General features: G+C 44.0%; 2 protein-coding genes across 7 annotated transcripts in view; both read right to left on the reverse strand.

Moving 5' to 3' along the window:
* Window positions 1-5,584, reverse strand: part of RSU1 (Ras suppressor protein 1) — a 274,063-nt gene extending 268,479 nt beyond the window's left edge. For 2 of the 6 annotated variants that reach the window (XM_053225357.1, XM_015077841.3), the window contains exons 1-2: window positions 5,401-5,584; window positions 5,053-5,164 (exon numbers count right to left, since the gene is read on the reverse strand). In XM_053225357.1, coding sequence (XP_053081332.1) covers window positions 5,053-5,161 — 109 coding nt within the window. In that variant the 5' untranslated portion in view covers window positions 5,162-5,164; window positions 5,401-5,584. The remainder of the gene's footprint in view (window positions 1-5,052; window positions 5,165-5,400) is intronic. The other 4 variants (XM_053225356.1, XM_053225355.1, XM_027073524.2 and 1 more) reach the window with 4 other exon arrangements.
* A 6,764-nt stretch (window positions 5,585-12,348) lies between these two features.
* The window catches only part of CUBN (cubilin), a 274,477-nt gene continuing 260,593 nt past the window's right edge, over window positions 12,349-26,232 (reverse strand). The window contains exons 61-67 of the mRNA XM_027073522.2: window positions 25,538-25,700; window positions 24,971-25,176; window positions 21,854-22,001; window positions 20,589-20,770; window positions 17,209-17,374; window positions 15,475-15,710; window positions 12,349-12,827 (exon numbers count right to left, since the gene is read on the reverse strand). Of these exons, the coding sequence (XP_026929323.2) occupies window positions 12,720-12,827; window positions 15,475-15,710; window positions 17,209-17,374; window positions 20,589-20,770; window positions 21,854-22,001; window positions 24,971-25,176; window positions 25,538-25,700 (1,209 nt within the window). The 3' untranslated portion in view covers window positions 12,349-12,719. The remainder of the gene's footprint in view (window positions 12,828-15,474; window positions 15,711-17,208; window positions 17,375-20,588; window positions 20,771-21,853; window positions 22,002-24,970; window positions 25,177-25,537; window positions 25,701-26,232) is intronic.

Below are 26,232 nucleotides of genomic sequence, written 5' to 3' on the forward strand. Positions count from 1 at the left end.
CCAGCTCCTTTATCTTTCCTCGAAGACAGCCTATATTGATGAGAAAGTACTAAGGGGGTGACCATGTCCAGGTTTAACAGAGCTTGTGAAACAGCCCTTCCAGAAAACCCATGATTATGTTTGTTGATTATCTTGCATGGTCCTTTAGAAAGACCACTGCCTCAGGGCGCCTGGGTGGCTCAGCGGGTTAAGCATCAACTTTGGCTCAGGTCATGATCTCACAGTTCGTGAGTTCGAGCCCCATGCCGGGCTCTGTGCTGTCACCTCCGAGCCCAGAGCCTGATTCTGATTCTGTGTCTCCCTCTCTCTCTGCCCTTCCTCTGCTCTCACTCTGTCTCTCTCTCTCAAAAATAAACAAAACATGGGGTGCCTGGGTGGCTCAGTCGGTTAAGCGTCGGACTTCAGCTCAGGTCACGATCTCGCGGTCCGTGAGTTCGAGCCCCACATCGGGCTCTGGGCTGATGGCTCAGAGCCTGGAGCCTGCTTCTGATTCTGTGTCTCCCTCTCTCTCTGCCCCTCCCCCGTTCATGCTCTGTCTCTCTCTGTCTCAAAAAATAAATAAACGTTAAAAAAAATAAAAATAAACAAAACATTAAAAAAAAAAAAGACCACTGCCTTGAAGGTGAGTTATTTTTCTTTATAATTTATCTGAAAGATATTTTAGCCTAACCTGAAAAAAAAAACCGACCAAAAAACTGATAAAGGTTTGACATCCACAGGGCAATACACTTGAAGAGATTAAAAAAAAAAACAAAAAAAGTCACAAAAGACTTAAATAAAAGAAATGAAAAAAGTCTCCCTGGCTACTAATGGGATTCTCTGCTCTCACAGAAGCTGATTACAGGGCCCTTCAAAAGCGGCTTTATCATCCAGGTGAGGACAGCTGCACACCGCACAGGTCTGCAGCGAAATCTCTTCAATAAAGAGAACAAAATTGCTACCATTACTCTTGGAAGCTTTAAGGAGAATGTGTGTGCAGATTTCATGCCACATAGGAAAAAAAATAAAATAAAAAGGAAAATAAAATGAGGGAGTAATTTCAAAGAAAGAGCAACCCGAATCTTTAGGAATCCTAGGCCAAAGTGCCAGATGCTTCGGGATCTGTAAAGTTACCACAGAAAACGTCAACATCTGACACAAATGCCTGACCCAGCCTGACGAGCCCGCTCTCCTTGGTCCAGACTGTCGACTGCGACGGAACTGGTTACGTCTGAGGCTTATGGGCTCTATCTGGATATTCCTATTAAAGTCAACATTCACTATATGCTCACGCAGTACCAGGCGAGGTGCTGAGCACTTGACATGCATCAGTGCCCTCGTGGCTAATCCGGTCCTACGAGGTGGGCACTTACATTTCCATGTGATGATGAGGACTCAGAGAGGTTAAGTAGGTTCTCGCAAGTTCCACAGTATGAAGATCTGAACCCAACCTATGCAACTCCAGGGCCCCACTGGTAAGCACTGTATTCTCCCACTTGAAGGCGGGGGGGCAGGGGGCGGGGGGCCGCTGGCTCCACCCAGAATCTGGCTGGATGGAAAACAGTAGCATCTGTCTGATGTCTGTCTCTGGCCCATGAAGACTTCCCCATCAAAGCTTTTGGGACCTGAACGCCTGAAAATATTTTTTAAAGACAATTTACCGTCTCAGAGAAAGTAAAGTGCTGCATTTATAAGACACGATTCTTCCACGCAGAAAGACAGACAGTTCACGCATTTCAAGGAAGTACAAAACCTCCATTCTTAGTTTCAAAACTTATTTCTTATCTTTTGAGAAACTAAACAAAGTAAAGGATAATGAAGGGAAAACTTGAGACACAACGACCATTCCCTACCCATGCAAATGAATCGTTCCCCGTGGTGAATCTTCATACTAAGACAGAAAACCTCATGGTTACAGTTAAAATTTTACCAGTAAAGAAACAGGGGAATTCTTATGCTACAGTTTAAGTAACCAGGTCGAACACTTTAATATCTAGATTGTTAAAATATACACAGTAAGCATTATGCGTACTACCAATAAATGAGCCCCAGTCAAGAAATGGGCTTCTGGAGGCATCCTGGAACCTTCCCGACTCCAGGAGTCCAGAAGTCAGGCAGTTACAGCAGAGAGGGGCCACTCTGTGGGTCTCCACACACCCCAGAAGCTGGAGGAGGTCGAAATCTCCGAATTTACTCCCCCAACTCCCCGAGACGCAGCCTTGCTCTTCCTTAAGCTACTTCCCTGGGAGAATAAGGATCTTGCTCTGCACCACCTGATATTACACCGGAAACAGCTTTCTCAGGAAGCAAGTGGCTATCTTTTCTTCTTCAGTAAAAGCCAAGGCTTCAAAGAGATAATGTGAGTGAACCGAAATAGCTATGCCACTCTCCCTACTTATAAATATTACATCAAGAAACGTCTTCAAAGCCGAGGGCTAGAAAGCTCCTCAGCCATGATGGGGAGCAGAAAGCCACGGGGCCACAAGTACAGCAGAGAGAGGCCTCCCGCTCGCGCTCCCCATCCTCGGTTACAGCAGAGCCTCCGGCGGTCACCATGACTTAAGCAGAGCCGGGAAGGGGCAGCACAGGCACACATCCAGATCTGCAACTGCCAATTCAGTCCCGGGGACAGTGGCTCTGTTGCTGCCCCCAAGATGCCATCACCACTTGAGAGAGGCCGACACATCTCAAGAGGCTGAGATGCTAATTAGCACAAAAGCTAAAGCTGGAGGGCAGGCATCTTAGGGTCACCAAATACAAACACTCTAGGACTTCTCGCTCCCCTTCCTTCTGCAGAGATAGTTCAAGAGCACCAACGCCCATCTGTCCTGGGCACAAACAAACCACACGTTCACAGTAAAGGTGACTCTGCTCTCTCCATGCCTAACCAGGAATCCATCATCTTTTAGGTCTGGATATCTCCCCTCCTTCTCCAAAGTCACGTCCTGGTCTGGGTCTCATCAACTCTCGGGCCTAATCCGTCAGGCTTTCCGTGATCCATCCAACTTTTCTGAGCACCCACTGTGTCCCCGGCACTATAGAGCAGACAAGTATGAGTACCGCACGACAGCGTTGCCCCCACTCTCCAATGTGGACGAGAGACATCTCCATGAAGAACACATCACAGTCCCGTGTAACAAGAGTCACGAAGCAAGGCATATCCAACTTCACAGAGAAAGGGCGGTGTTTGCTCGACACAGAGAGGGCTTCACAGAGGCTGTGACGACTAAGCTAACTCTTGACAGATAAGTAAAAAGATGTGGGGGGGAAGGAGAAGAAGAAAACAATACTTCGAAAGCACAAAGACCTGAAAGAGTGTGCCCTGGTTCGGGACAGGCAATCTGTTCAGTGTGGCTGGGAAAACAAATGCATGGAAAGGACAGGCACTAAGGTAGGTTTCGGTCAGATTCAGAATGGCTCTGCCTGTCACGCCAAAGAACCTGGAGCATTACTGTTGGTAATGAACAACCAGAAGTGTTGAAGGGAGAAGGTCCAACCTTAAGCCACGTTCTGCCTGAAGAAGAGTTTTATTTCACCTATAAATTATTTTTCAGGGCGCCCGGGTGGCTCAGTCGGATGAGCATCTGACTTCGGCTCAGGTCATAATCTCGCAGCTCATGAGTTCGAGCCCCACGTCGGGCTCTGGGCTAACCGCTCGGAGCCTGCAGCCTGGAGCCTGCTTCAGATTCTGTGTCTCCCTGTCTGTACCTCCCCCGCTCATGCGCTCTCTCTCTCTCTCTCTCTCTCAAAAATAAATAATAAACATTAAAAAAATTATAAAGAAATTATTTTTCAAATTTTGGAATTGGTTGTCAACGTCTAAAACTTAGGAAATTTCATATAAAAATCTGGATTCTTGGCTTCTTAAAAAACAACTCTGGCACCACTAAATCCACATCCCCAGGTGGTGACAATTGTTTGGATGTGAGTAGCAGGTGTAGCAGCCGCCCCCTTCAGATGAGATACCTCTTATGAAGTCCATGACCACCTTCACCTGGCCCCAATGGACAGGCGACTTTGCAATCTCTGGTTTAGAGAGCTACGCAGTAAGGTATGTTGCAGAAAAGCAACACTTGAAAACAAAAGTGGGTAAACAGGCTCAGCAAAACTGGAAGAGGGAAAGTTAGGGAGACATCACAGTAGCACAAGAAGGTGGTAACAAAAGCCTCAACTAAGTAGAATAAAGAGCCAAAAAAGGGTAAAGAGTCAAGAAACGTTTAACATACTCCAGGCATAAGAATAGTGATCACATAACTTTTCTGTGGCAATTGTTCAAGGATCAGAGACTGTATTAGGAGAAAGGAAGCATGATTCCAAAATTATTTTCTTTTTTTAATGTTTTATTTTATTTTTTTAAGTTTATTTATTTTTCACACAGAGAGAGAGTGAGTGAGAGCGTGAGCTAGGAAGGGGCAGAGAGAGAGGGAGACACAGAATCTGAGGCAGGCTCCAGGCTCTGAGCTGTCTGTCAGCACAGAGCCTGACGAAGGGCTCGAATTCACAAAGGGTGAGATCACGACCTGAGCTGATGTCGGCCGCTTCACTGACCCGAGCCACCCAGGCGCCCCAATGTTTATTTTTTTAAGAGAGAGAGAGAGCTTGCGAGCCTGCCCGCAAACAGGGGAGGGGCAGAGAGAGGGAGAGAGAAATCCCAAGCAGCAAACTCAAGAACTGTAAGATCATGACCTGGACAGAAACCAAGAGTGGGTCTGACGCTTAACTGACTGAGCCACCTAGGCGCCCCCAAAATGATTTTCAATTGAAAATAAAGTGGGTATTAAGTACACTGTGTGGGAAATCCACCCAAATGCAAACGATCAGCATTGATAACAATGAGGTACAGCTACACCTATCTGTGTGATTCTTTCCCTGGACTCTCAGGTTCATCTTCCAATCGGAACGGAGCGTAATTCTGATTGCAAACTTTCTGGGCTAAGGTCTCCACAAGCGAGGTTGACAAGCAGGGAGCGGGATGTAAATCTTTACAACCTCTCATACCACGGCCGGCAGCTACTTGGAAAATTTGTAAACCCTCCAGCGGCTCCAAGGGGAAGACCCTGCCCGAGAACTTACACAAGCCGTTGACATCCAGCATGTTGGAGATGCCCCGGTCACTCATGTCCACTTCCGGCTGGTTCTTCTCCCGGCTCTCCTCCACCAACTTTTTCAGAGACTTGGACATGTTCTGTAGCAATGACAACAACAAGCACGTGGGCGACGGTCAGGGCGGTGCAGGGAGAGAAAGGGGAGACGCCCCGGGCTGGCACTGTCCAGTTTTCCCCCAGGCTTGGATGGTGGGCAGTGGCCGGCAGGGTCCGGGTGCAGGGAGGGGGCGGGGCGGAACTAGAGCGTGGGAAGCGTCCAGTACTACTCCGGTGGCGCGGGGAGAGGCGAACCCAAGTACAAACCACACACACTCACCGCGGAAGGCAGCACCTAACAGGTGGGGCGAGAGAACCACAGGTTTCCGCAGGGCGCACTTGAGTGGCAAGAGATGCACTCGTTCGGAGCAAAACGCGGACCGGAACGGGGAACACGCCCTGTCCCGGAGCTCAGCGCAAGCGCACACCCTGCGGCTCGCCGCTCCACGCCCCGCCCGCGCCTGACCCTTTCCAAATTAGGAAAACAGTTTACTAGACGTGGCTCTAGGGTGAGGCTCCGCCCACAAAGGAATGTGTACCCGGGGGCTGACCAATCACGTCCGTCACTTGGCCTGGAGACTCCGCCCCACCCCGAGGTTCGTTCGTCCCCCGGAATGCCTCTCGGTTTGCGATCCGCGCGGACCCGCCTGGGAGCCTGCGCAGTAGGGTTGGCGCAGGCTCGGTTCGTGGGCCGAAGCACTGAGTGCTTTGGGAGGAAGCGGGAAGGTTTGGAGGGGGATTGCGGGGTGAGGGTGTTGTAGCTGGGCTTGGGAGGTGGAGAAGCGAGAAGTTGCCTCTGTTTGTACTTCTTCTATAATTGAGGTTCCATTTATCAGCAGTCGTTGCCTCCCGCTGTATCAGGAGCTCAAACGCAAGAACTGCACGGGGTCTGTATTCCCAGCACCCAGCTCGGAGTCCCGGACCTCTGTGTCACATGAGGGGGAATACACACAGATAAATGACTTCTCTTTTCTTATTACTACACTCAAAATTATGACATATTTTAGTTTGCCTTCTATTGAATGATGAGTTTTTAAATGCAATTTTCATTGTTGGTTTTTTATTTTGTGTGTGTGTGTGTGTTTACTGGAGTTTCTAACTGCTTTTCTTTTTCTTCCTGTAAGCTTCTTTATCGTATCTCCCGTTGATTTAAATCCACTCAATTCTTCTTGAAGACTTTAGGAACCGACTAGCTTTCTGCTCTAACTTAGACTAATTATTTCTGCTCTTCCAGCTGAGAGCTGATCTGTGGTTTCTTTAACCGGGTTCCTGGGTTTAAACAGACCTTTCTTGTATACATCTTGCTGGAGTACCGCTCAAGTAAACTTCTCTGTGACCATGTATAGGAGGCACAAATTTTGAGTAGCTCTGTGTTTTAAAATGTTCTTGTTTTGCCCAACCCTTTATTTGCCTAGCATGGAATTCTAGGTTCAATATCAGTTTCTCTTAGATCTCAAAAGCATAGTTCGATCGATCTATGCTTCCAATGTTGATGCACAGAAATGTGTCAATCTCCTCCAGTCTTTGCGGGAGAACGATTGTTTTCTCTTGGGAAGCTTTTGTGATCTTTGAATTGTTTATCATGTTCTGAAATGCCACCATAATCTAATTGGGGGTCTTTTTAAATTTAATCTGTTTAGCATCCGTTTGGGCCCTTCCAGCTGAAGATTCATTTCTCTCTTCCTCTCTGGAAATTTTTTTCTGTTATTTCTTTGAAATGTCTTGCCGGCCATTTTCTCTGATTTCGCACCTTCAGGAAATCTGTCAGAGGGCAGCATCCTAGGACAATTTCCTATAGGTATCTTGTTTTCCACCTCATGTATTTCATTAATTTATCTTTTTTTTACTTAACGTTTTCGGAGATATCTTAATGTTGTCTTCCAAACCTTCTATTAAAATTTTAAGAAGTTCTGGCTATTAACCAAAAATACTGCCTAAGATCTCCTCCTTGATTACATTAGCCCCGAACTTTTGTTTGATGAGCGCACTCTTCTCAAATATCTCTGAGGATAACACTTTTTAAAAAAAAAATTTTTAATGTTTATTTATTTTTGAGAGAGAGAGAGAGAACGAGTGAACAGGGAGGGGCAGAGAGAGGGAGACACAGAATCTGAAGCAGGCTGCAGGCTCTGAGCTGTCAGCACAGAGCCCGACACAGGGTCTCCACCTAATGGGGCTCCATCTCACAAACCTGGAGTCATAATCTGAGCTGAAGTCACAGGCTTAACCGACTGAGCCACCCAGGTGCCCCTCTGAGGATAACAATTTTCAGATTTCTCTTCTGTTGACTGAATTGTGTTTTCTTGTGCCCTTTTTCCATTATGTTATCCAGTGATTTCGCATTCACACGACTGCAGGTCTTTCTGTCTGGTGATTCTTGGTTGTTTTTTCATATTCACGCATGAAGATCCGAACTAATTTTTCTAGATAGCCAGGGTGTGGTTGTTTTCCTCCTTTATTTGTGATGCGTATTTGTTTCCTTCCTAGGTCAGCATTAATTTTACCTGGGCTGTGGGTTAAATCTCTCCAGAGGAGGTGTCCCAGTTTTGTGCCTGCGGTGTAGTCACATGGCTGCCTTTGCGGGGGCAGGGAGACGGTGAATGGCATGCTCCGGCTAATACAGTACTTGCATTGCTGGTCTCACCTCCTCACGCTGCACCTGCCAGCCCCATATCCACGTAGTGCCTGGAAAGCCGATTCCCAATTCTGCTGCATATCTGTCTGGAAATTACTTTGGGCCGCAGTTTCTTTTTTTTTCTGATTCACTTGTCATCATGCTTTCATTCACTTCCTCTTTTCCAGAAATTTATTTTCATTTCTTCATAATTCTCCTCTCCTTCCCTTCACTTTTGCAAGTACAGCTCTTTTTTTTTTTTTTTTGAGAGAGAGACAGAGAGCACATGCGCATGTGTGAGCGAGTGGGGAAGGGGTGGAGGGAAAGGGAGAGAAAATCCTAAGTAGGCACCATGCTGCCAGTGTGCAGCCTGATGCAGGGCTCAGTCTCACCACCGTGAGATCATAACCTGAGCTGAAATCAAGAGTTTGACACTTAACCAACTGAGCCACCCAGGTGCCCTTTGCCAGTGTAATTATTAATAAAACACGTCCCTAAGTTCCAGAATTTTATAACACGGAAAAGGGGCCCAGGCTCCTTGGATATGTGACCTGTGCAGTAACACAAAGTTCCATGCTTAGCTGGGCCCCATGTTTGGTTTAATGCTCTGCTGTCACCATCTGGAAATGTCTAATAAGATTTGAACAAGGGGCCCTGAGTTTTCCTTTTGGACTGGGCCCTGCAAATTATGTAGACAGTCATGCATGCAAAAGTTAATATTTATCAGAGCTTAAATCCCTTCCACAGCCTCACTGCCAAGTGCTCTGTGCTTACATACAGTCTGTGCTTCAATACTTCCCTCCCATTGGGAGAAATGTTCTACCCCCCACCCCCGGCCCACAGAGTGCTCCAATCAAAGATAGATATGGAAGATGCCTGGGCCACACGAGGTACACTAGATTATGGCAACTAGCAAATTTACATAAATTATTACATGTCATTAATTTTAAAAATGCCTTTTTATTCTCTAGACTTCTATACATTTATGTATAGTTATCAAATTAAAATTTGAAAAACCAATTTTTCATGAAATATCCAATAGTTAATATATCATTTTTCTTCCAATAGCTTCCTCTTTAAATGGATAGCCATGGGGTGATTTATAATCCCATAGGTAAAAAGTTTTTTTTCCATTATTTTGGGTGCTGTTGTATAATCTCTATTTTTTTACTAAACTAACAGCAATTACATTTAAAATTTTTTTCTAGGTCATATAACAATCTTTTTTAATAACTTTGATAGGCCTATGAAAATACTTTATAATAATATTTAATAATATCTCATATTTAATAAGTTCACACCTACTGCTTCAGGCTGAATGGGAGGCACACTCTTGGGTGGTTGTCAAGGTTAGAATCATAGCTCTGTCACTCAAGTTTTTATAAGTTTTCATACCTCATTTTTCTCAACTGTAAAATGGGGGTGATCATTCTTAGTGTTTTATTTCAATGAGTGATATATGAGAATGACACCTCGCAGAAGGCAAGTGTTACATAGATATTTGTTCTAATTATTCTTTGGGTTTTTTTTAAGTTTATTTATTTTGAGAGAGAGAGAGAGAGGGAGCACCTGGGAGCAGGGGAGGGGCAGAGAGAGAGAGAGAGAGAGAGAGAGAATCCCAAGCAGACTTTGTACTCTCAACATGGAGCCCAATGTGGGACTTGATCCCATGAACCATGAGATCGTGACCTAAGCCAAAATCAAGAGTCAGACGCTCAATGGACTAAGCCACCCAGGCATCCCAGTTCTAATTTTTCTTAATATAATTAATATTGTTAGTACTCCCTTGGTAAGTGTGTGGCATATTTTTAACAAATTCCTTCCAGTAAACGGAGTTGAAATGTAATAGAAAATTATGGCAAATTATGACATCTCTTAGCCCCCAACTGTCACTGGCCCCGACCATGCCCTAGGGATTCACAAGAATGCCTGGAGTGACAGAATATTCCACTGGGTCCAGAAAGAGCCAGTGGTGGCCTCTTGCTGAGCTACCTCAAGGGTAAGTCTGGCCAATAATGGCTAGACTTACCCTTGAAGACTAAAAGGCATGAGGTTGGTTCTTCCTGCTAAGGTCCAGTTGTTTAGGGAGACAGAGACTCGAAGGGGAAAGAGATCGGGTAGGAGTGGAAGCCTGGCTCGCCCCAGTCCTGGGTTGCCAGATATAAGCAGGTAGGGATGGGTATTACCAGGAGAACTGAAATCGGATCGTGCTGGAACAGGGTCCTAAAGCCACCTTCTATGCCAAGCATCAGCCCTTTGTTTGCTGGATCCTGGGGAGGCCGGAGGGGCGAGGTGGGTACTGGAGTTTGTCTCTTGTCCCCGCCCTGCTCTTCTCAAGTTCCCAATGTCACCTAGAGTGGGATGGGGTCAGAAGGTAACCATGAGACTTTCTCAGTTCGGTGTGTGATCAGTTGTGAACAGTAGTACTTTCCCTTGCTTTACATTTGTACTCGCTTGTATTCCTTCAGACCCACGTGGACTATCACGTTCCATTAACTTCCAAGTAAGACCTCCCCTCACCCACCCCTCAAACTCATTCATTTTATGTTATAGCTTTTTGGATTCCGCTTTATGGCTTGCAAGCAGCATTTGGGTGTATCTCGGTATTTAACAACCAGGAGGCCTGCACCAGTGTGAACTTGTTGATTGTTAGCTCTGTGCAGGGCTGATCGCTCCCGATGGAGCTCCGTGATCATGCAGTTTGGGAGCCAGAAAGTTATCACCTGACCACCAGATCTGGGAAGGTGGCTTAATAGAAGTTTCACCAGCTAAGGAAATTAAAAATTTTGCCTCAGGACAGGCTCAGGAAACCAGACAAGATGGACGTGGGTAATGGGGTTTTTGAAGTAGGAGGACATCAGTTGTATGTATGGCTGTCTTGTTCACTACTTTATCCCTGGTTGTTCTTAGTACATGTCACGTAGTAAATGTTCAATAAGTATGTATAAATAAGTGAATTAAAACAGAACCAGTGGAAATTAGATGCATCTTATTAATGGGAGATGATGTGATCTTACATATAAAAAACCCTAAAGATTCTACTAAGAAAACAAACTGTTAGAACTAATTAGTGAATTCAGTAAAGGAGCCGGATGCAAAATCAACATACAGAAATCAGTTGCATTTCTATTCACTAACTATCTGAGAGAGTAAAAAAGCAATCCCAATTACAACTGCATCGAAAACAATAAAAAAAGACACTTAGGAATAAATTTAACCAAGGAGGTGAAAGACCTGTACATTGAAAACTGTAAGACAATGATAAAGAGATTGAACAAGACGCAAATAAATGTAAAGATATCACATGTTCTTGGGTTGGAAGAACTAATATTGTGAAAACATCCGTATTACCCAAAGCAACCTACAGATTCAAAGCAATCCCAATAAAAATTCCGAACTCATTTTTCATAAAAATACAAAAACCATCCCCAGATTAGTCCCCAGAAAAGATTCTACATAGCCAAAACAATTCTGATTAAAAGAAAAAGATGGGGTGCCTGGGTGGCTCAGTCAGGTAAGCATCTGACTTTGGCTCAGGTCACAATCTCAGAGTTTGCAGATTAGAGCCCCGCTTTGGGTTCTGTGCTGACAGCTCAGAGACTGGAGCCTGCTTCGGATTCTGTGTCCCTGTCTCTCTCTGCCTCTCCCCTGCTCGCTCTCTCTCTCTCTCTCTCCCTGTCTCTCGCTCAAAAATAAATAAACATTAAAAAAATTACACAATAATATTGCCTATGTTTTCTTGAAACCTTTGTGCCTCCTAGATATTTTAATGTACCTCCTGGGAAAGTGCATCTCTCTGTGCATAACTCTTGTGGATATCATTACTCTCATGACGCAACCTGAGATCAAATCCTTTTACTGTCTGACAGCTGCATATGTTTGTCTTGCCTTCAGATAAAATTCCTGTCCTTTCACATGTTAGTGTCAAATTTCTCTATATCCTGTACCTTTGTGATTCATTTTCAGGTAAAAGAGCAAAATGTTGTATCTCCCCCTACGGAACTTCATCTTGAGTTTTTGTCCATTTCCCCGGCTCGTCAGGACCCCGTGGATTGGATGGTTCCGTTCGGTGCATTCACGGCTCCGGCCAATAACAGGTCGTCTGTGAAAGTCATGTATCTACCCATAACACAGAGTTCAAGGAAGCGGGAATTGTAAAGGTGAGAATGTTTTATTCATGTGGCTCTGTACTCTGTGCAGAAGCAATTTTTCTGGAACTTGACTATCCGAGTAGGATGAAGTCACACATTCCACAGCGTCTTCCTTTCACTTTGTCCCATGTTGTTACGAAGACTTAACTTTGCATATTTAGCACAACATGTTTGGTTAAAGGCAGCAGAAAACTTTACAAAAGCGTTGTTAAGCTATGTAGGATTTTACATACAGTGCTGGTAAGCTAGAAATGGGCAATGGTGGGACATATGTAAATGAAAGCTCAGAGAAGTTAAGGAAGCTTCAGCAAGGAGGGCTAACGGTCAATGCAGGCAGCATGGCTCCATAGTTCATCTTCTGAAGGATCTGCGTACTTCATCCACATGTAAAAATTCAACTTGAAAACCTACACCTGCTAGTGAAGGACTAAATGCTAATGAGTTAAAAATGAGTGCAGCGTCATCGCATACAATTCGTTACTGTTTATTACCCCTCATTTGACATTCACAGCGAAAATCATACTCCTGTTTTATCATTAACTTTTGACAGTTTCCGTCACGTTTGCCATAATCATTTCCAACTTTATAAGGGATTTTAGGAACTTTTCGGCTCAAAGTGTTAGAAGGAAGGGTGACAAGCACAGCCAAGGCTAATGAAGCTACATTCTATATTAAAACAAAAATATAATGTATGCATATTGATTCCACACATACGTTGGTGAAAACAAAATTCAGATTATTCCCAGTGGCAGAGGCAGAATCCCGCATCAGGATGGCAGACTTGTGCTCATGCCCGATGGCCCTGCAGTACAGCCACCACACCGTGTTACATAGTTAGCTGTCCCAAGTTAACCGGATGGCTGATGGCCGCAGTGCATACTCTGCATGAAATTTTACGAAGACCCGATGTGAGGAGGCCACAAAGGGAGCTATGTTCGTGTCCTAAAATTGGAAAAAAAAAAAAAAGAACCAATTACACGTTTTGCACATTTGAGCATCTTTCTGGAAACGTTAGCCTAGGAAGAAAGTACTACATAAAGAAATTTTGTTGAATTTACATAAACCTGCATATTTTTCTAGAAGGAATCTTGCTAAGAATTAATATGGATACCTCAAAAAAGAATATTGGTGGTGGGAGGTGAGGATCAAAGGGAAATGGAGATTAACTGGTAGTGGATACAGGGTTTCTTCTGGGAGAAAGGAAATGTTCTAAAATTGTTTGCAGTGACAACTCTGAACTACATAACTCTAAATCTACTGAAAACAATTGAATGTACACTTTAAGTAGATGGATTCTATGGTACGTGAATTATACCTCAATAAAATTGTCATAAAAGTTGAATTTCCAATCCAACTTCGTACTACAATTTTAATTTTTCTGACGGAAACACATATTCTTCCAACTAAAACAATCATATCAGTAAAGTGTACGACTCTCCCCTGTTAACATCTGCAGTTTCCTTTTAGGGTTTATTTTCATAACTTTTCTGTCTTCAATAAATGGCACCGTGAAACATGGATATTCGCATATAATAGAACGAAACTACACCACACATAAAAATCAACTCCAAATGAATTAAAGACCAGAAACCATGAAACTCCTAGAAGAACACATAAGCAGTAAGCTTCTTGACATTGGTTTTTGGCAATGATTTTTTGGATGTGATACCAAAAGCAAAGGCAACAAAAGCAAATATAAACTAAAGGATCTACATCGAACTAAAAAGCTTCTGCACTGCAAAGGAAGCCATCAACAAAATAAAAAGGCAATCTACTGAATGGAAGAAAATATTTGCAAATTATGTATCTGATAAGGGGTTAACATCCAAAATACATAAAGAATTAAAAAGCAATCAAAATATATAAAGAACTCAACTCAATAGCAAAAACAAACAATCCGATTTAAAAAATGGACATAGGACCTGAATAGTCATTTTTCCAAAGAATACAGATGGCCAACAAGTACGTGAAAAGATGCTCAAAATCACTAATCATCAGAAAAATGCAAATCAAAACCACAATGAGATATCCCTTCATACCTGTTAGAATGCCTATCATAAAAAAGACACGAAATAACAAGCGTTGGCGAGGACGTGGAGAAAAGGGAACCCTCGTGCACTGTTGGTGGGAATGCAAATTGGTGCGGCCACTGTGGAAGGCAGTATGGAGATTCCTCAAAGAATTAAAAACAGGACTACCATGTGACCCAGCAATTCTACTTCTGGGAATTTATCCAGAAAAAAACAAAAACACCAACTTGAAAAGATATCTGCACCCCTGTGTTCATCACAGCATTATTTATGATAGCCAAGATGTGGAAGCAATTTAACTGTCCATCAATGGACGAATGGATAAATATATAGGATCTATATTTATAATATTATATATTTGTATATTTATAATGTGATGATAAGGGAGTATTATCCAGCCACAAATTGAAGGGAATCCTGCTGTTTGTGACAACACGGAAGGTCCTTGAGATCATTATACTAAATGAAATAAGTTAGAAAGAGAAAGGTAAATACTACATGATCTCACTAATTTGTGGAATCTAAAAAAACAAAATGAAATGAAACGAAAACAAAAAACCAAATTCTCAGATATAGAGAACAAACCGGTGGTTGCCAGAGGCGGGAGGTGGGTGATTGGTGAAATGGATGAAGGTTGTCAAAAGGTACAAACTCCCAGTTATAAGTAAGCCCTGGGAATGTAGTGTCTACTTGAATGTTGCTAAGAGAGTAGAGCTTAAAAGTTCTGGTCACACGCACACACAAAAAATTCATGTCGTACACCTGAAACTAATATGTTATATATCAATTGCATCTCAATTTAGAAAAACCAACAACTCTTTAGATTTTTAGCTGCTGTAGTTCACTGCCTAATTAATTGGCAAGGCTAATAAATAAAGAGCAGAATGGCAAGAACTGATATTCTCTCTACTGTGGTCACATTTCCCTTACTGGAAAGCTCTGTATCTACTTTCACATAAAACAAGAAGGTGGCGAGGACAGACGCAAGCAAAATTGAGTCCCTGTCAGAATCCTATCTTGACGTTTAAGGGAGATCTATCACACCAGAACTTTACAAGAACAACTACTAGTTACTAGACCCATTTTCAACATCTCTATTTATTTCTTCAAAGAATTCCTACGATTTTCAACAAGAAGTAGATAAAATGGAGTCAGGTGTCCAAATGGTCTGTAGTTGTATTCATGGAGAAAACAATATGGGTATTCAACCCTGGGAAGTGCATTGAAATCACGTATGGAGCTTTTAAAAAACAACGTACAACAGCCCCTGTCCTAGAAATTCTGGTTCAGTGGATGGGAGTGAGCACTGGAAGTCTGGACCCCTACATGACTGCACAAAGCGATTGTGATGCAGTGGAGTCTGGGAACTATTACTATTAATTTAACGCAATGCCCACTAGGTGGCACTCGTGCTCCCCAAATAGAAAGGAAAATCTGGAAACTGCTGAAATTTGCAAAAGACTTGTGCTTTGTACTTTGCATGTGTCTGCCTTTAAAAGTGTACAGTTAAGTTATTTAAAAATAATAAATGGGAATTTTAAAATGTTTGTTTTACTCACTGCCCCACAGTATGGTCCAGAGGCTGGAGAATTAGCATCTGGTCCATTGTAGAGTATGAGATAGTTCTGGACACAGTCTCCGGGATCATCAATGCTGACAAAGTAAAAGCCGACCGTGACAGGTCTGCCAGCAGGAGCAATGATGGTCCATTCACAGTGAGTGTTGTTTGGGTAAGTTCCCGGGTAGCCAGGGCTGGTGAAGGAGCCTCTGTGTCCGTAAAGAGCTCCACCACAGCCTACAAGGAAACCAACACAGGCCGTTATATTCAACAAAGTGGAAACCATCTCCTTGTGAGGCAGGAAGACGGTTGCAATTTTCTCAAGGTGCTGAGACACTCTGCAAGAACAGAGGTGGCAGAAAGCCCTTTCCAGTTCCTTCTGTGGGCTATATCCCTCCCACTGCCTCAACACCACCTCATCCCACCTTCCCCCACCCCTACCATGTATTCTTTTCCCTGTACATCATGACTTGGGACCACTTCCTCTAAGTCCTTTCTTTGAAAACAGTGGGTTGGGAAAACAAAGAACTTGATAAAATAGCTGTAGGCGAGAGTAATTAAAGTTGTTGTGTACTTTTGATGGCGTAGGGCTCTCCATATGCAGCAAGTTGATGATAATGACGGAAGTGAAGTAAAATTAAAAGTGGAATTCCAGGGCTGACCTGAAAGACTGTATCCTTGTAGGTTTTGACAATAATTATTTAATTGTAAAATGACTTTCCTGGGCTTATAACTGACAGTACCGAGATTCACATACTCAAAAACAGAGCCCTGTAAGTACTGGTGTTAATTTGCAAATGCTGTCATTATTTAGACCAGATACCCTGGGCACCCAGACATCCCACTGAACAGAAAGAAACCTCACGGTAAGATTAAATGGCGCTGGGCTGGGTGTCTGACCCCTGGAGGTTTGGTCTTGCTTTTGCCAAAATCTTGCTGTGCATTCTGGAAAACTCATTAACCTCATTTTTATTTCCTCCGCTGCAAAATCAGGGCATCGGAGATCATGTGTAAGCATCTTTAGCTGCCAAGATTTAAGTTATTTCTTGTCCCTCAGTATATTTAAGTCATTTTTATCATTCTTACTTGGAAATTTTTAGATGTTTTGAAATACCTCAACGGGACTTCTCATAAAGATACTCCTCCTCTCTTGAGTGAAATATATTAACATGACTTAAATTTCCTTCAGTTACTTGATAACCAACCAACAAAACATGCAGGAAGTTACTTGACTTCCCTGAAAAAATGCACTTTCACCCCCGGGACTGCTGAAAAATGACTGGTGCTATCAAAGGCACAGCTGTTTACTTACACCCAAGTATGTGTAAGTAATTTGGCTTTAGGTACACATTTTTTTTTTAATTCTCAGAGAACTACCTTGATAATCAAACCGAAAGTTAAAAATATGGCAAAATCAGAATTTATAAAGGAATTTAAAAATGTATATCATATCTATGTTTTATATGTATATATATTCATATATCTGTACTCTTTCTGTATCTCTTCATATTACAAGAAACATGTAATGTAGAAATAATGAGTGAGAGTAGAATTAAAAAGGATATCTGTACTGTCATTGTTAACAAAAATCTCTATATTTGTTGGAAAACAATACAGTATACAGATGGCTAAGAGGTAAGGTCACTTTTAATTGTCCTTTTTTATGAGACACCACCCCCCCTCCAAGTTTTTCCTCCCTTGCATCAATTTCCCTTACAAAGTGCAAGTGTCTTACCAGAGGGTGATGAGGTCCAGACAATTTCATATCCAAGACCGGAAGTTGCACCATCACTCTTAAACCGTAGGTACAGTTCATTGTTTTGAGAAAAGATAGGATTTGGCTGCAGGGTTCCACAGTATGTGCCCAGTAAGGGCGAGCTGCTGTCACTGCCGTTTCTTACCTTGAAAAATGAGCCATTAATTATTATACCTAAGCATTTTATTCTTCTTTCTCTGACTTGCCGTTGCCATCCACTGAGACATGAGACCATCTGAGTGACAACCTCTTTTGGAAAAGCTTTGTCTTTTTGTGTACTTAAGAATGAAGAGTTTTCTGAACATACACCCAGAAGTCACGTTCTCTTACAAAGGAGAGAAACATCCAGTTTGTAGATCAAAAACCATTTGCATTTGAATTCAGAAATATCTGTGAAATTTCCAAAAGATTGGAGGGGGATATTGCCTGCTCCGTTTCCAGTCGCTTCTATTGTACTTTTTTCATTATACCGTGTGTATGGTTTTTTCCCTTTGAAAATTGCTTGGCTACGAAGGGGCTATGAAAAAAAATCAATGTAGGACGTATAATAAAGTCCAAAACCAAGGAATTTCTGCATAGGAAAAGGACACAACTCAATAAATTTATAAAACTTGACTCTTAGGTAATTTTAAAAACATTCTGAAGCTGAATAGTTTTTTGTTTTTGTTTTTTGTTTTTTTTTTTAGATTCACTGCTTGGAGGAGAGGCATATAAAAAATGGCAATGAGTCAGTGTGTGAGAATGGGTAACCACAGTGAACCTGACCACCTTCTGTTCCCAGTGTTCCTTCTGCGCATTCACAGCCTCCCTATTCGGAGGAAGACTCTTGAGGAGTATTAAGCAAATGTTACCCAGGCAATGGAGAGCTGGAACCAGCTCAACATGTATGAGTGGAGATTTTACTGACATATGTATTCAAAATTCTTGGAAGTTCCTCCGTTGCCTTTATAATTTCATAGTTTAGCATTTGGCTAATTGCTGGCTGTCTTAAGTCATAAGAGGCACAATGGTTAGTCTTGGTGTTGATCTAAACCGAGATTCTTTTTAGGTCTATGCAGTAGCCAGTGGGAGAAAACAGTGCCTTTTTGTCCTTTTTGGATTATGCTGCTGAGTGGCCTTGCCATAGTTGGCATAGCCAGTGAACTACCTGCATTCAGAGAAGGCTGCCATATTCAAGAATGCTGGAAGGTCAGACCTGCTACCACTCTATTCTTTTTTTTTTTATGTTTATTTATTTTTGAAAGAGAGCACAGCGGGAGAGGGGCAGAGAGAGAGGAGGACAGAGGATCTAAAGTGAGCTCTGCACCGAGAGTGGAGAGCCCAACGCGGGGCTCCAACTCAGGGACCGTGAGGCCATGACCTGAGCTGAAGTCAAACACCCAGCCGACTGAGCCACCCGGGCACCCCTACCACTCTCTTCTTCCCTTTGGGTCTCTTTCCTCTGGGCCCTGTTTGAGAAGGCTGTGCTCTGAGAGTGTAAGTTCGATCTCAAGTCCCACTAGCATCCTATTCATTTATCTCTGTAGAGGGGGGATGGGGCAATGGGAGCAAGAGGCATCCCTGAGCCTGCAGACGATCCTGAAAAGGGGGGATGAAGGCACTAAAAACAAACGCAGATTCCAAATGTGGTCCAGAGCTTGGCTTTTGTGTGGTAGTAACACGGTCCGAATCCTCACCAGGAAGTTTCTGTTCCTGCCGTGGTTAACGTCAATGGGATGGGGAGGTTTGCCGTTACGGCTGCCGATAAGCCCTGCTACGGTCTTGCCATCAAAAACCAGACTTGGCTACACTTTACGGGCCACACTTGCAGTTTCCTGTCTTTGCTTACCGGACAGGAAGTTTCAAACCAACTTCCATGGGATAGGAAGGGCAGCCAGGAGGAGTAGTTCCCACCTCTGGTGCTGGAGAGCTAGCCTGCACGTCCCAGCATCCAGAGGAAAATGGCGACTGTTAACTGCAGCCACTGACGGTCAGCTCAGGCTTCAGGTGGACCCAGGGTAGCTGCACTGTGGCTCTGAACGGGCGGGATTATTCTGTCCTTTCTCTGTATCCCCTCCTCTGGCTTCTGCCTCACACTTCACAGAAGGGGGTGAGGCACAAAGGTCTGCGTTTAATGCCCTGATTGATGCAAACAATACCGCGGTTCTCTCATTTCCTCCCTGCTACATTCAGCTCCTCCTCATTTCCTACCATGACAAGTATATTCGCCATGATAAAGGGCCAGGCTTCCTTCCAGCACTTGCTACACTATAGATGCAGAATATTCACTAGCAAGGGGCACCTTTGTGGCTCAGTTGGTTGAGCGTCGGACGCTCGATTTCGGGTCAGGTCATGATCCCAGGATAGTGGGATCGAGCCCCGTGTCGAGCTCCACACTGAGCGTGGAACCTGCTTAACATTCTCTTTCTCTCTGCCCCTCTCCCCTGCTCTTGCTCTGACTCTCTCTCTCTCTCTCTCTCTCTCTCTCTCTCAAAGAAAAACAGAATGTTCATTAACAAAAGATTTGGATTAGTTCTATAGAGAGCTTCCCAGAATAATAAAACTCCTTAACAGATGTAGAGGAGCAAATAAACTGCTTGGAAACCTTACAGAAGACTCTTGTTTACATGAAACAAAGCCCATTTAGAGCAACTTCGGGTAAGATTTGGATTCAAATTCATTTCATGGAGGAATTCAGCATTTTGTATATACAAGTCTCAGGTTTCACCTTAGTCTGCTCCCTAAGAATGAATACATTTCCAAAAGAGTGTGCAAAGAACACCCGCGTGAGCTCTGGGGTTTTCATGGTAAAATACAGGCACTGTGCTCCATGCGCTGTCTGTGCTGGTAATGGGCTCATCTTCCTGTGAACAACAATGTAATGGGTCTTCTCACTGAGTGTAGGTGGTGCAGGGCAGAAGGAATGCAGAGGGTGTTCGCATGGTGCTGCTGAAGAATCACAAAAGTGCCAGCCCCCGCCCCAGGAGCGTGGCTCTGCTTCCTCCAGGTCCTTGCCGGTTCTCTCTAAACCCACACATCGCCTCCCTCCACCCAGAAGCTTCTCTTCCCCAAACTGCATTAGGTCTGCTGACCGTGCTGATTCTGTTAGTCCTTTCCAGGTGTGAGGGAATTGACTCTTTCCTATCTGTCTTTCCCATGGACTCTGAGCCTCGGGGGCCCTGCCTATGTCTTGTTCCCTACTGGATTTCCGGTGCCTGTACCTAGAAGGATGCTTGGTAAATATTTATGGGATGGAAGAATAATGAATAATCATGAACAAGCAAGGGATCCAAGATTAGAAGTAGCAGGGAAAGAGGGGAAAAATCTTCAGTGATCCATCTTTTAAATAGTTCTGTTAGATGCGATCAAATGTACATTACCTCCAAGAAATCGTGCGTGCATTCACTTGAGTCCTCGATGCCAAATGAATGAAAAAAGAGGGAAATGGTGTGGTTCTGAGGGGCCGTGAGAGTAACAGTGCAATCCATGTTATTGTTATAATTATCTGGCCATCCCGGACTCTTGAGATTGCCAAATGCCTTGTTATACTCTCTGTTGCAACCTTAGAGAAAAAAAAATCTCAATTAATGTAGGCATCCCAACTTTTAGTGTTCTTTCAACCTGACAGAATTCAAGATTATTATTTTTGAACACACTTTAGAGAAAAAAGCTATTTCAACCCTCTCACCTTTGGGATAACTGGGGTCATAGGAAGTGAGGTAACGGCATATAGCGCGGATGCAATGTGGTGTCTCGTTAATGTAAAACGCCCCCGTGAGAAATATGAAATATGAGCATTCTCCTTTGAGGATGAACTTTCTAGAATTCTCTCTACTCTTCTGATCACATTTAAGTGGAGTCGGTTGACGTTTAGGCTTTTTTTAGGCACAAAGACTCTGCAACCATGACTGACTTTTGTATGAAGATTTCTATTTATATCCTTTGATAAGTTACTCATTCTGATAGAATCAGTAAATTGTTCATCCTTATCATTTTGGGTAAAACCACCAAAAGCTTTTCTATTTGTTTGTGGTTTGTTTTTAGGTCGGTTCCCGCCCAGTTTGGAGCCCAACATGGGGCTTGAACTCATGACCCTGAGATCAAGACCTGAGCTGAGATCAAGGGTCAGACACTTAACCGACTGAGCCACCCAGGTGCCCCACTATGTGTTTGTTTTAATCAAAAGCAGCTTTAGTTTTAATCAAGCTTGAAATGAACATCAAATAATTTCTCCTGGAAATAAACTTCTCAATTGTTACTGTAGTCAAATAGCCCTTTCAAGACTTGTTGTTTTTTGTTTTTTTGTTTTTTACAAAATAATTTCGTTAAGACACAGTGATTTCTATTTGTGGCCAAGTGGATAATTAATAAAATAACTAGTATACATTTAAATTAAATTAACTACATGGATTTGAAAAATATGCTGGCATTCTAAACATTTTAATTAGTGTTATTTTCACTTTACCTCCTCAGAAACCAGCTTTAGTCATCTGCGGACGTGGGCCTGGCTTCTAGTTAAAATTTCTTACCTCGTTGTAGACATGGTTTATGGTAACAGACCCAAATTTGCTCACAGGAGTCCATTCTAGCAGGAATTGGGATGGTGGCAGGTTTTCTGAATAACAGACAAAGTTCCACGGCTCACCTGCAATCTGATACGTGAAACCCACTCTGGAGTTTCTGTCGAGAAGTTCGGATTTGAAAACGACAATTGCCGTACTCGCAGAAGAATAGAACGTCGGTACAGCCGAAGCATTTCTGCCACAGAACTGAATTCCTGGATTTCCATCGCTCTGAAATGAAATGAAAGCCAAATCACACTAGATTGAGTTTCAAAAGAGAATAGACCTTAACAGAAATCGAATGCACATTAAAGGGTGGCCTCAATATTCACCCACAGAAACTAGTTACAGTGTTCCAATCCTGCTGCACCCAGGCTCACGCTGGTCTTGGAATCCACAAAAGTCTCACACTCCCCGAGGGGTGCTAGGGGGAAGCCAAGCTTTTGCTGAAACCAGGAGACAGACACAAAGGACAAGACCCTTTCTCCCTCATGCAGCCTCACAGCCAAAGGCCTGTGCTGTGGCTCTGCACACACCCAGGCTGACTGAGCTCAACACGGTTGAGCTGGGGTTTTCCCATAGTCCTGAACTCCATTGAGACCAACCCAGGGGTACCTGGGTGGCTCAGTCGGTTAAGCGTCTGACTTCAGCTGGAGTCATGATCTCACGGTTCACGGGTTTGAGCCCCACGTCGAGCTCAGAGCCGGGAGCCTGCTTGGGATTCTATGTCTCCCTCTCTCTCTGCCCCTCCCCAGCTCTCTCTCTCCCTCCCCCCACCCCACTCTCTCTCAAAAATAAGCAAAAATTAAAGAAAAAAAAAAGACCCACCCAGCGCTCCTCCCCTTAGCTCCCAGCTCACCACCCTGAACTCATCCAACCACACTCTGGCCACACTGTGAATCCCAGGAGGCAGCCCCTGCCTGCAATGAGGTCCCCATTTCCCCCTTGTAAAACCCGGGCAGCCCTCCTCGCCTCTCCAGATAGTAGGGTAACAGGGTCCAGCGCCTACCCATCCTTCCATAAAAGCCACTGGCACCGAAGTTGAGACATTTGTGGCCTCTAACTTCTGGGCGCCTACTGACAGGCCCGCTTCCCGCTCCTGCTCACAAGCTCTTGTTGCTGATGTGTGTTTCTCCCCTGCACTGTCTCCTGCTGCTGGTCCTTCCCTAACCTTGCCCGCTGCCTCCTCTGAACTCTCACTGCAGTGATAGCTGCCCCCTGTATACATCCATCCATTTCCATTTTGTGGCCCTGAGTGAAGCTTGGGTCTCCAAGCCTCCACCAGGGGGCTGCAGGAGGTCATTCTTTCCCCATCCTCCACCATTCCTTGAGTAGGACTAGTGGGGGGGGGAGGGGCTGGGACGGTGGGTGGGGTTCTCCAGGGTGCATCTATCCCCGGACCAGATCCAGCTCTCCCCTGAGGGTCTCCACCTCTGGCCAAAGGTTCCTCCGACCCTTCTCACCATAGCCACTTTCCCTCTGGCGTCTTTCCCTCATTAAAGACTTGGGGTGTCTCAGCTCTTGATCCTCTGCACCCTTCTTCCTTTCCCAACTCATGGAGGTTTCAGTGTCTTTACAGACGATCCACTGAGCACTGTAATCTGCATTCCTCCACACCAGCGCCTTTCTGTCCACCCTCCGTGGCGGTCCCTGCCAGAGCCGGCCGTGGTGCCTTTGCCACACGATTCTTGCGTGAATGTCCAATGTCTTGCCACTCTCAGACGTGGTGAGAGTTCCAGTGTCTCCTAGTTATCAGTCACTTTCCTACCTCTCCTCCCAATCTACCCACACTGAAACCCTTTGTTCTTTCCTTCATTCCTTCAGTCAAAGGACGTCCTTCATTCATGACAAATACGGGGTCTTATTCGAAGCCAGTCCAGCTGCGGTTATGATCCAGAGCTGACCTGTGCACTGGAAGTAGGCTTTCTGCACCCAGGTGGTGGTCTGCTCCGATCCCCATTGTCTCAGCTTCAGGAAACAATGGGAAACTGAGAGAGCTTTAACCAAAGGGCCTTGTTCCACTTGGCTTGAAGACCCTCTAGGAAGGGTACCACCAGGGAATAGGAGTCTTGTTCTGAAAACCACTACCAGGGGAGTGATGGTAACCTTGCATGCGGACCATGGTGGGAGCCTAGGCTGTGTCTTGCTGTCTGCCTTCTGAAAATTCAGCAAATACGGTATCTGATCAGAAGTCAGCTCTTCTCAGATCTCTCCAATTGGAGTCAGCCAGACTGGATTTTGCTATACCCACCAAGATCCATACGTAAACGAGGGGGCCCTGGATTTATAGTGAGGAGGACCCTGAAGATTCAGGAAGTGATAGATTGGATTCTCTGCAACTGCCAGCCATCAGGGGGTTGAATATGACACTCTGGGAATGAGCTGGGGTGAATTAGCTGCTTCTCAAACTGCTAAAAGATAATCCAGGTATTCCGGGGGGTTCTCCCCAGGTATCTGGTCATGCCTTCTCACTTTACAGATGCTCCCTGAATAATCTCATTACTCGCATTATTGTAGCTACTGACCCATATAATGATGACACCCAAATCTTCAGGCCTTCTGTGAATATTCATGCATCTATGTCCAACTGTCTTCTCAATGTCTTGGCATCTGGGCAATTCTCTCTCTCTCTCTCTCTCTCTCTCTCTCTCTCTCTCTCTCTAACTAAAACAGCTTTTTCTTTTGTTCCCTCTCATATTACCATGAATATAGTCCCAAAGGACTGGTGCCAAACGGCCTCGTAACTGACTTCCCTGTGTTCCGCATGGACCCCTTCAGTTTGTCGTACACACAGATCCCCTTCCTGCACAAATGTTTCTCTGGGCGTGGCCCTTGGAGCACTAATGGCAGAATATTGAAGATGTGCATTGAAAATTTAGGTTCCTGGACACTATGTAGGGAAAACAGTATCTGAGCGGGAGGTGGGGAGCCCTGGGGCATGCAATTTTATCTAGACACCCAGATGTTTCTTGTGCACATGGCAGTTCGAGAGCTCCTCACCTACAAGACCAAGTGCAAGTTTCTTAACACCTAAATAGAGGGTTTTGTATATGGCAAAAATAGAGGGGTTTGTATATGGTTTTGTATATTTTGTATATGTGAGTTTGGGAATTTAATTATGCCCTCATTACTTCAAGTGTTTCGTAAATACTGGTGAAAAGGCCACTAGATGTCACTGTCCTGCATCCTATAATTATTACCTCAGGTGAGTCCTGAAACTCTAAGTAGTTCTGGTCACAGTCTTGTGGGTGCAGTTGCAATGCCCACACAGTGATCTTGACCTGCTGATGTGGAGGGGCTTCGAGGACCCAAGTACATGTGGAAAATGGGATTTCTGGGTCTGATGAATTGGGTGATGAAATACTTTGGGGGGTCCAAGTTGCGTTATATGTTCCACCACAAGGCACTGGGGAAAAAAAGAAAAACTTGTAAGACAAGTTTTACTCATATCTCTTCATACACACAATATTTAAAATTCACTCTTCCTTATCCTTCCAGCCCAAAGAACTCTGTTTACATCATTCTATAGAGAAGTTAGGATATTCTTGACTAAGAATTGTACCAAATGTGTATGACCGATGAAACACAGAGTGATTACCATGGTGTTTAGAAACTGACATGGAGTTTACATAGGAATTAACACTGAGTTTGGTAATGAACATTGAGTTTGGTAATTAACGTTGTGTTTGCATATAGGCATGGCATTATTTTTAGCGCATAAATATACATATGTTTCATAACAGTTAAAAATGTCTCAGTTTACTCACTGTCCACAATGGTATAAGTAGCATTAAATCCTTGTCGTTCTACAGTTAGGTCACTGACAAATTGAACCGTCAGGAAGTTGCCAGAAGAGATAAAGGGAGCAGGTACAGTGGAGCCACAAAACATTCCAGCCAAGTTGGCATTTTCACTATCCCCATCATACAACTGAAAAGAAAAATAGTTCATTAGTTCTCTCTTACTCCCCAAGAAGCTGCAAGTTTTACACTAAAATGGATGTGGAGTCACAACAGGTCATGATTAAGAATCTTACACTGATGTTGTTAGAGCTAGTTTTAGCTTAAGGACAGTTGCTAAAGAGTTGGTGCAATTATAATGATCTTTAGTAAAAACCTGGTATGATGCCTAGAAATCTTTCCTCACTGCAAAGGTAATACCTGATTCAAAACTATCGTGTCATTAGAGCCAGCAAACGCCTCGCTGTCTTGCCCTGCGTTGCTCTCTCTTCTACTCTGGTGCAAGCCCCTGAAATCGCATGCGTGGGTTCTCACTGTGGCTTCCGTGTGGGGCTCCCTGGTTCCACTCTTGTCCCTCCCTAGCCTGTCCTCAATATGTGAGCCAGAGGATTCAGTTCTGTATGTATGTATGCATGTATTTATATTTTTTAAATTGACTTATTCATTTAAGTAATCGCTACACCCAATGTGGGGCTCCAACTCACAACCCCGAGATCAAGAGT

Source organism: Acinonyx jubatus, chromosome B4 (genome assembly GCF_027475565.1).
Source record: "Acinonyx jubatus isolate Ajub_Pintada_27869175 chromosome B4, VMU_Ajub_asm_v1.0, whole genome shotgun sequence".
Lineage (NCBI taxonomy): Eukaryota > Metazoa > Chordata > Mammalia > Carnivora > Felidae > Acinonyx > Acinonyx jubatus.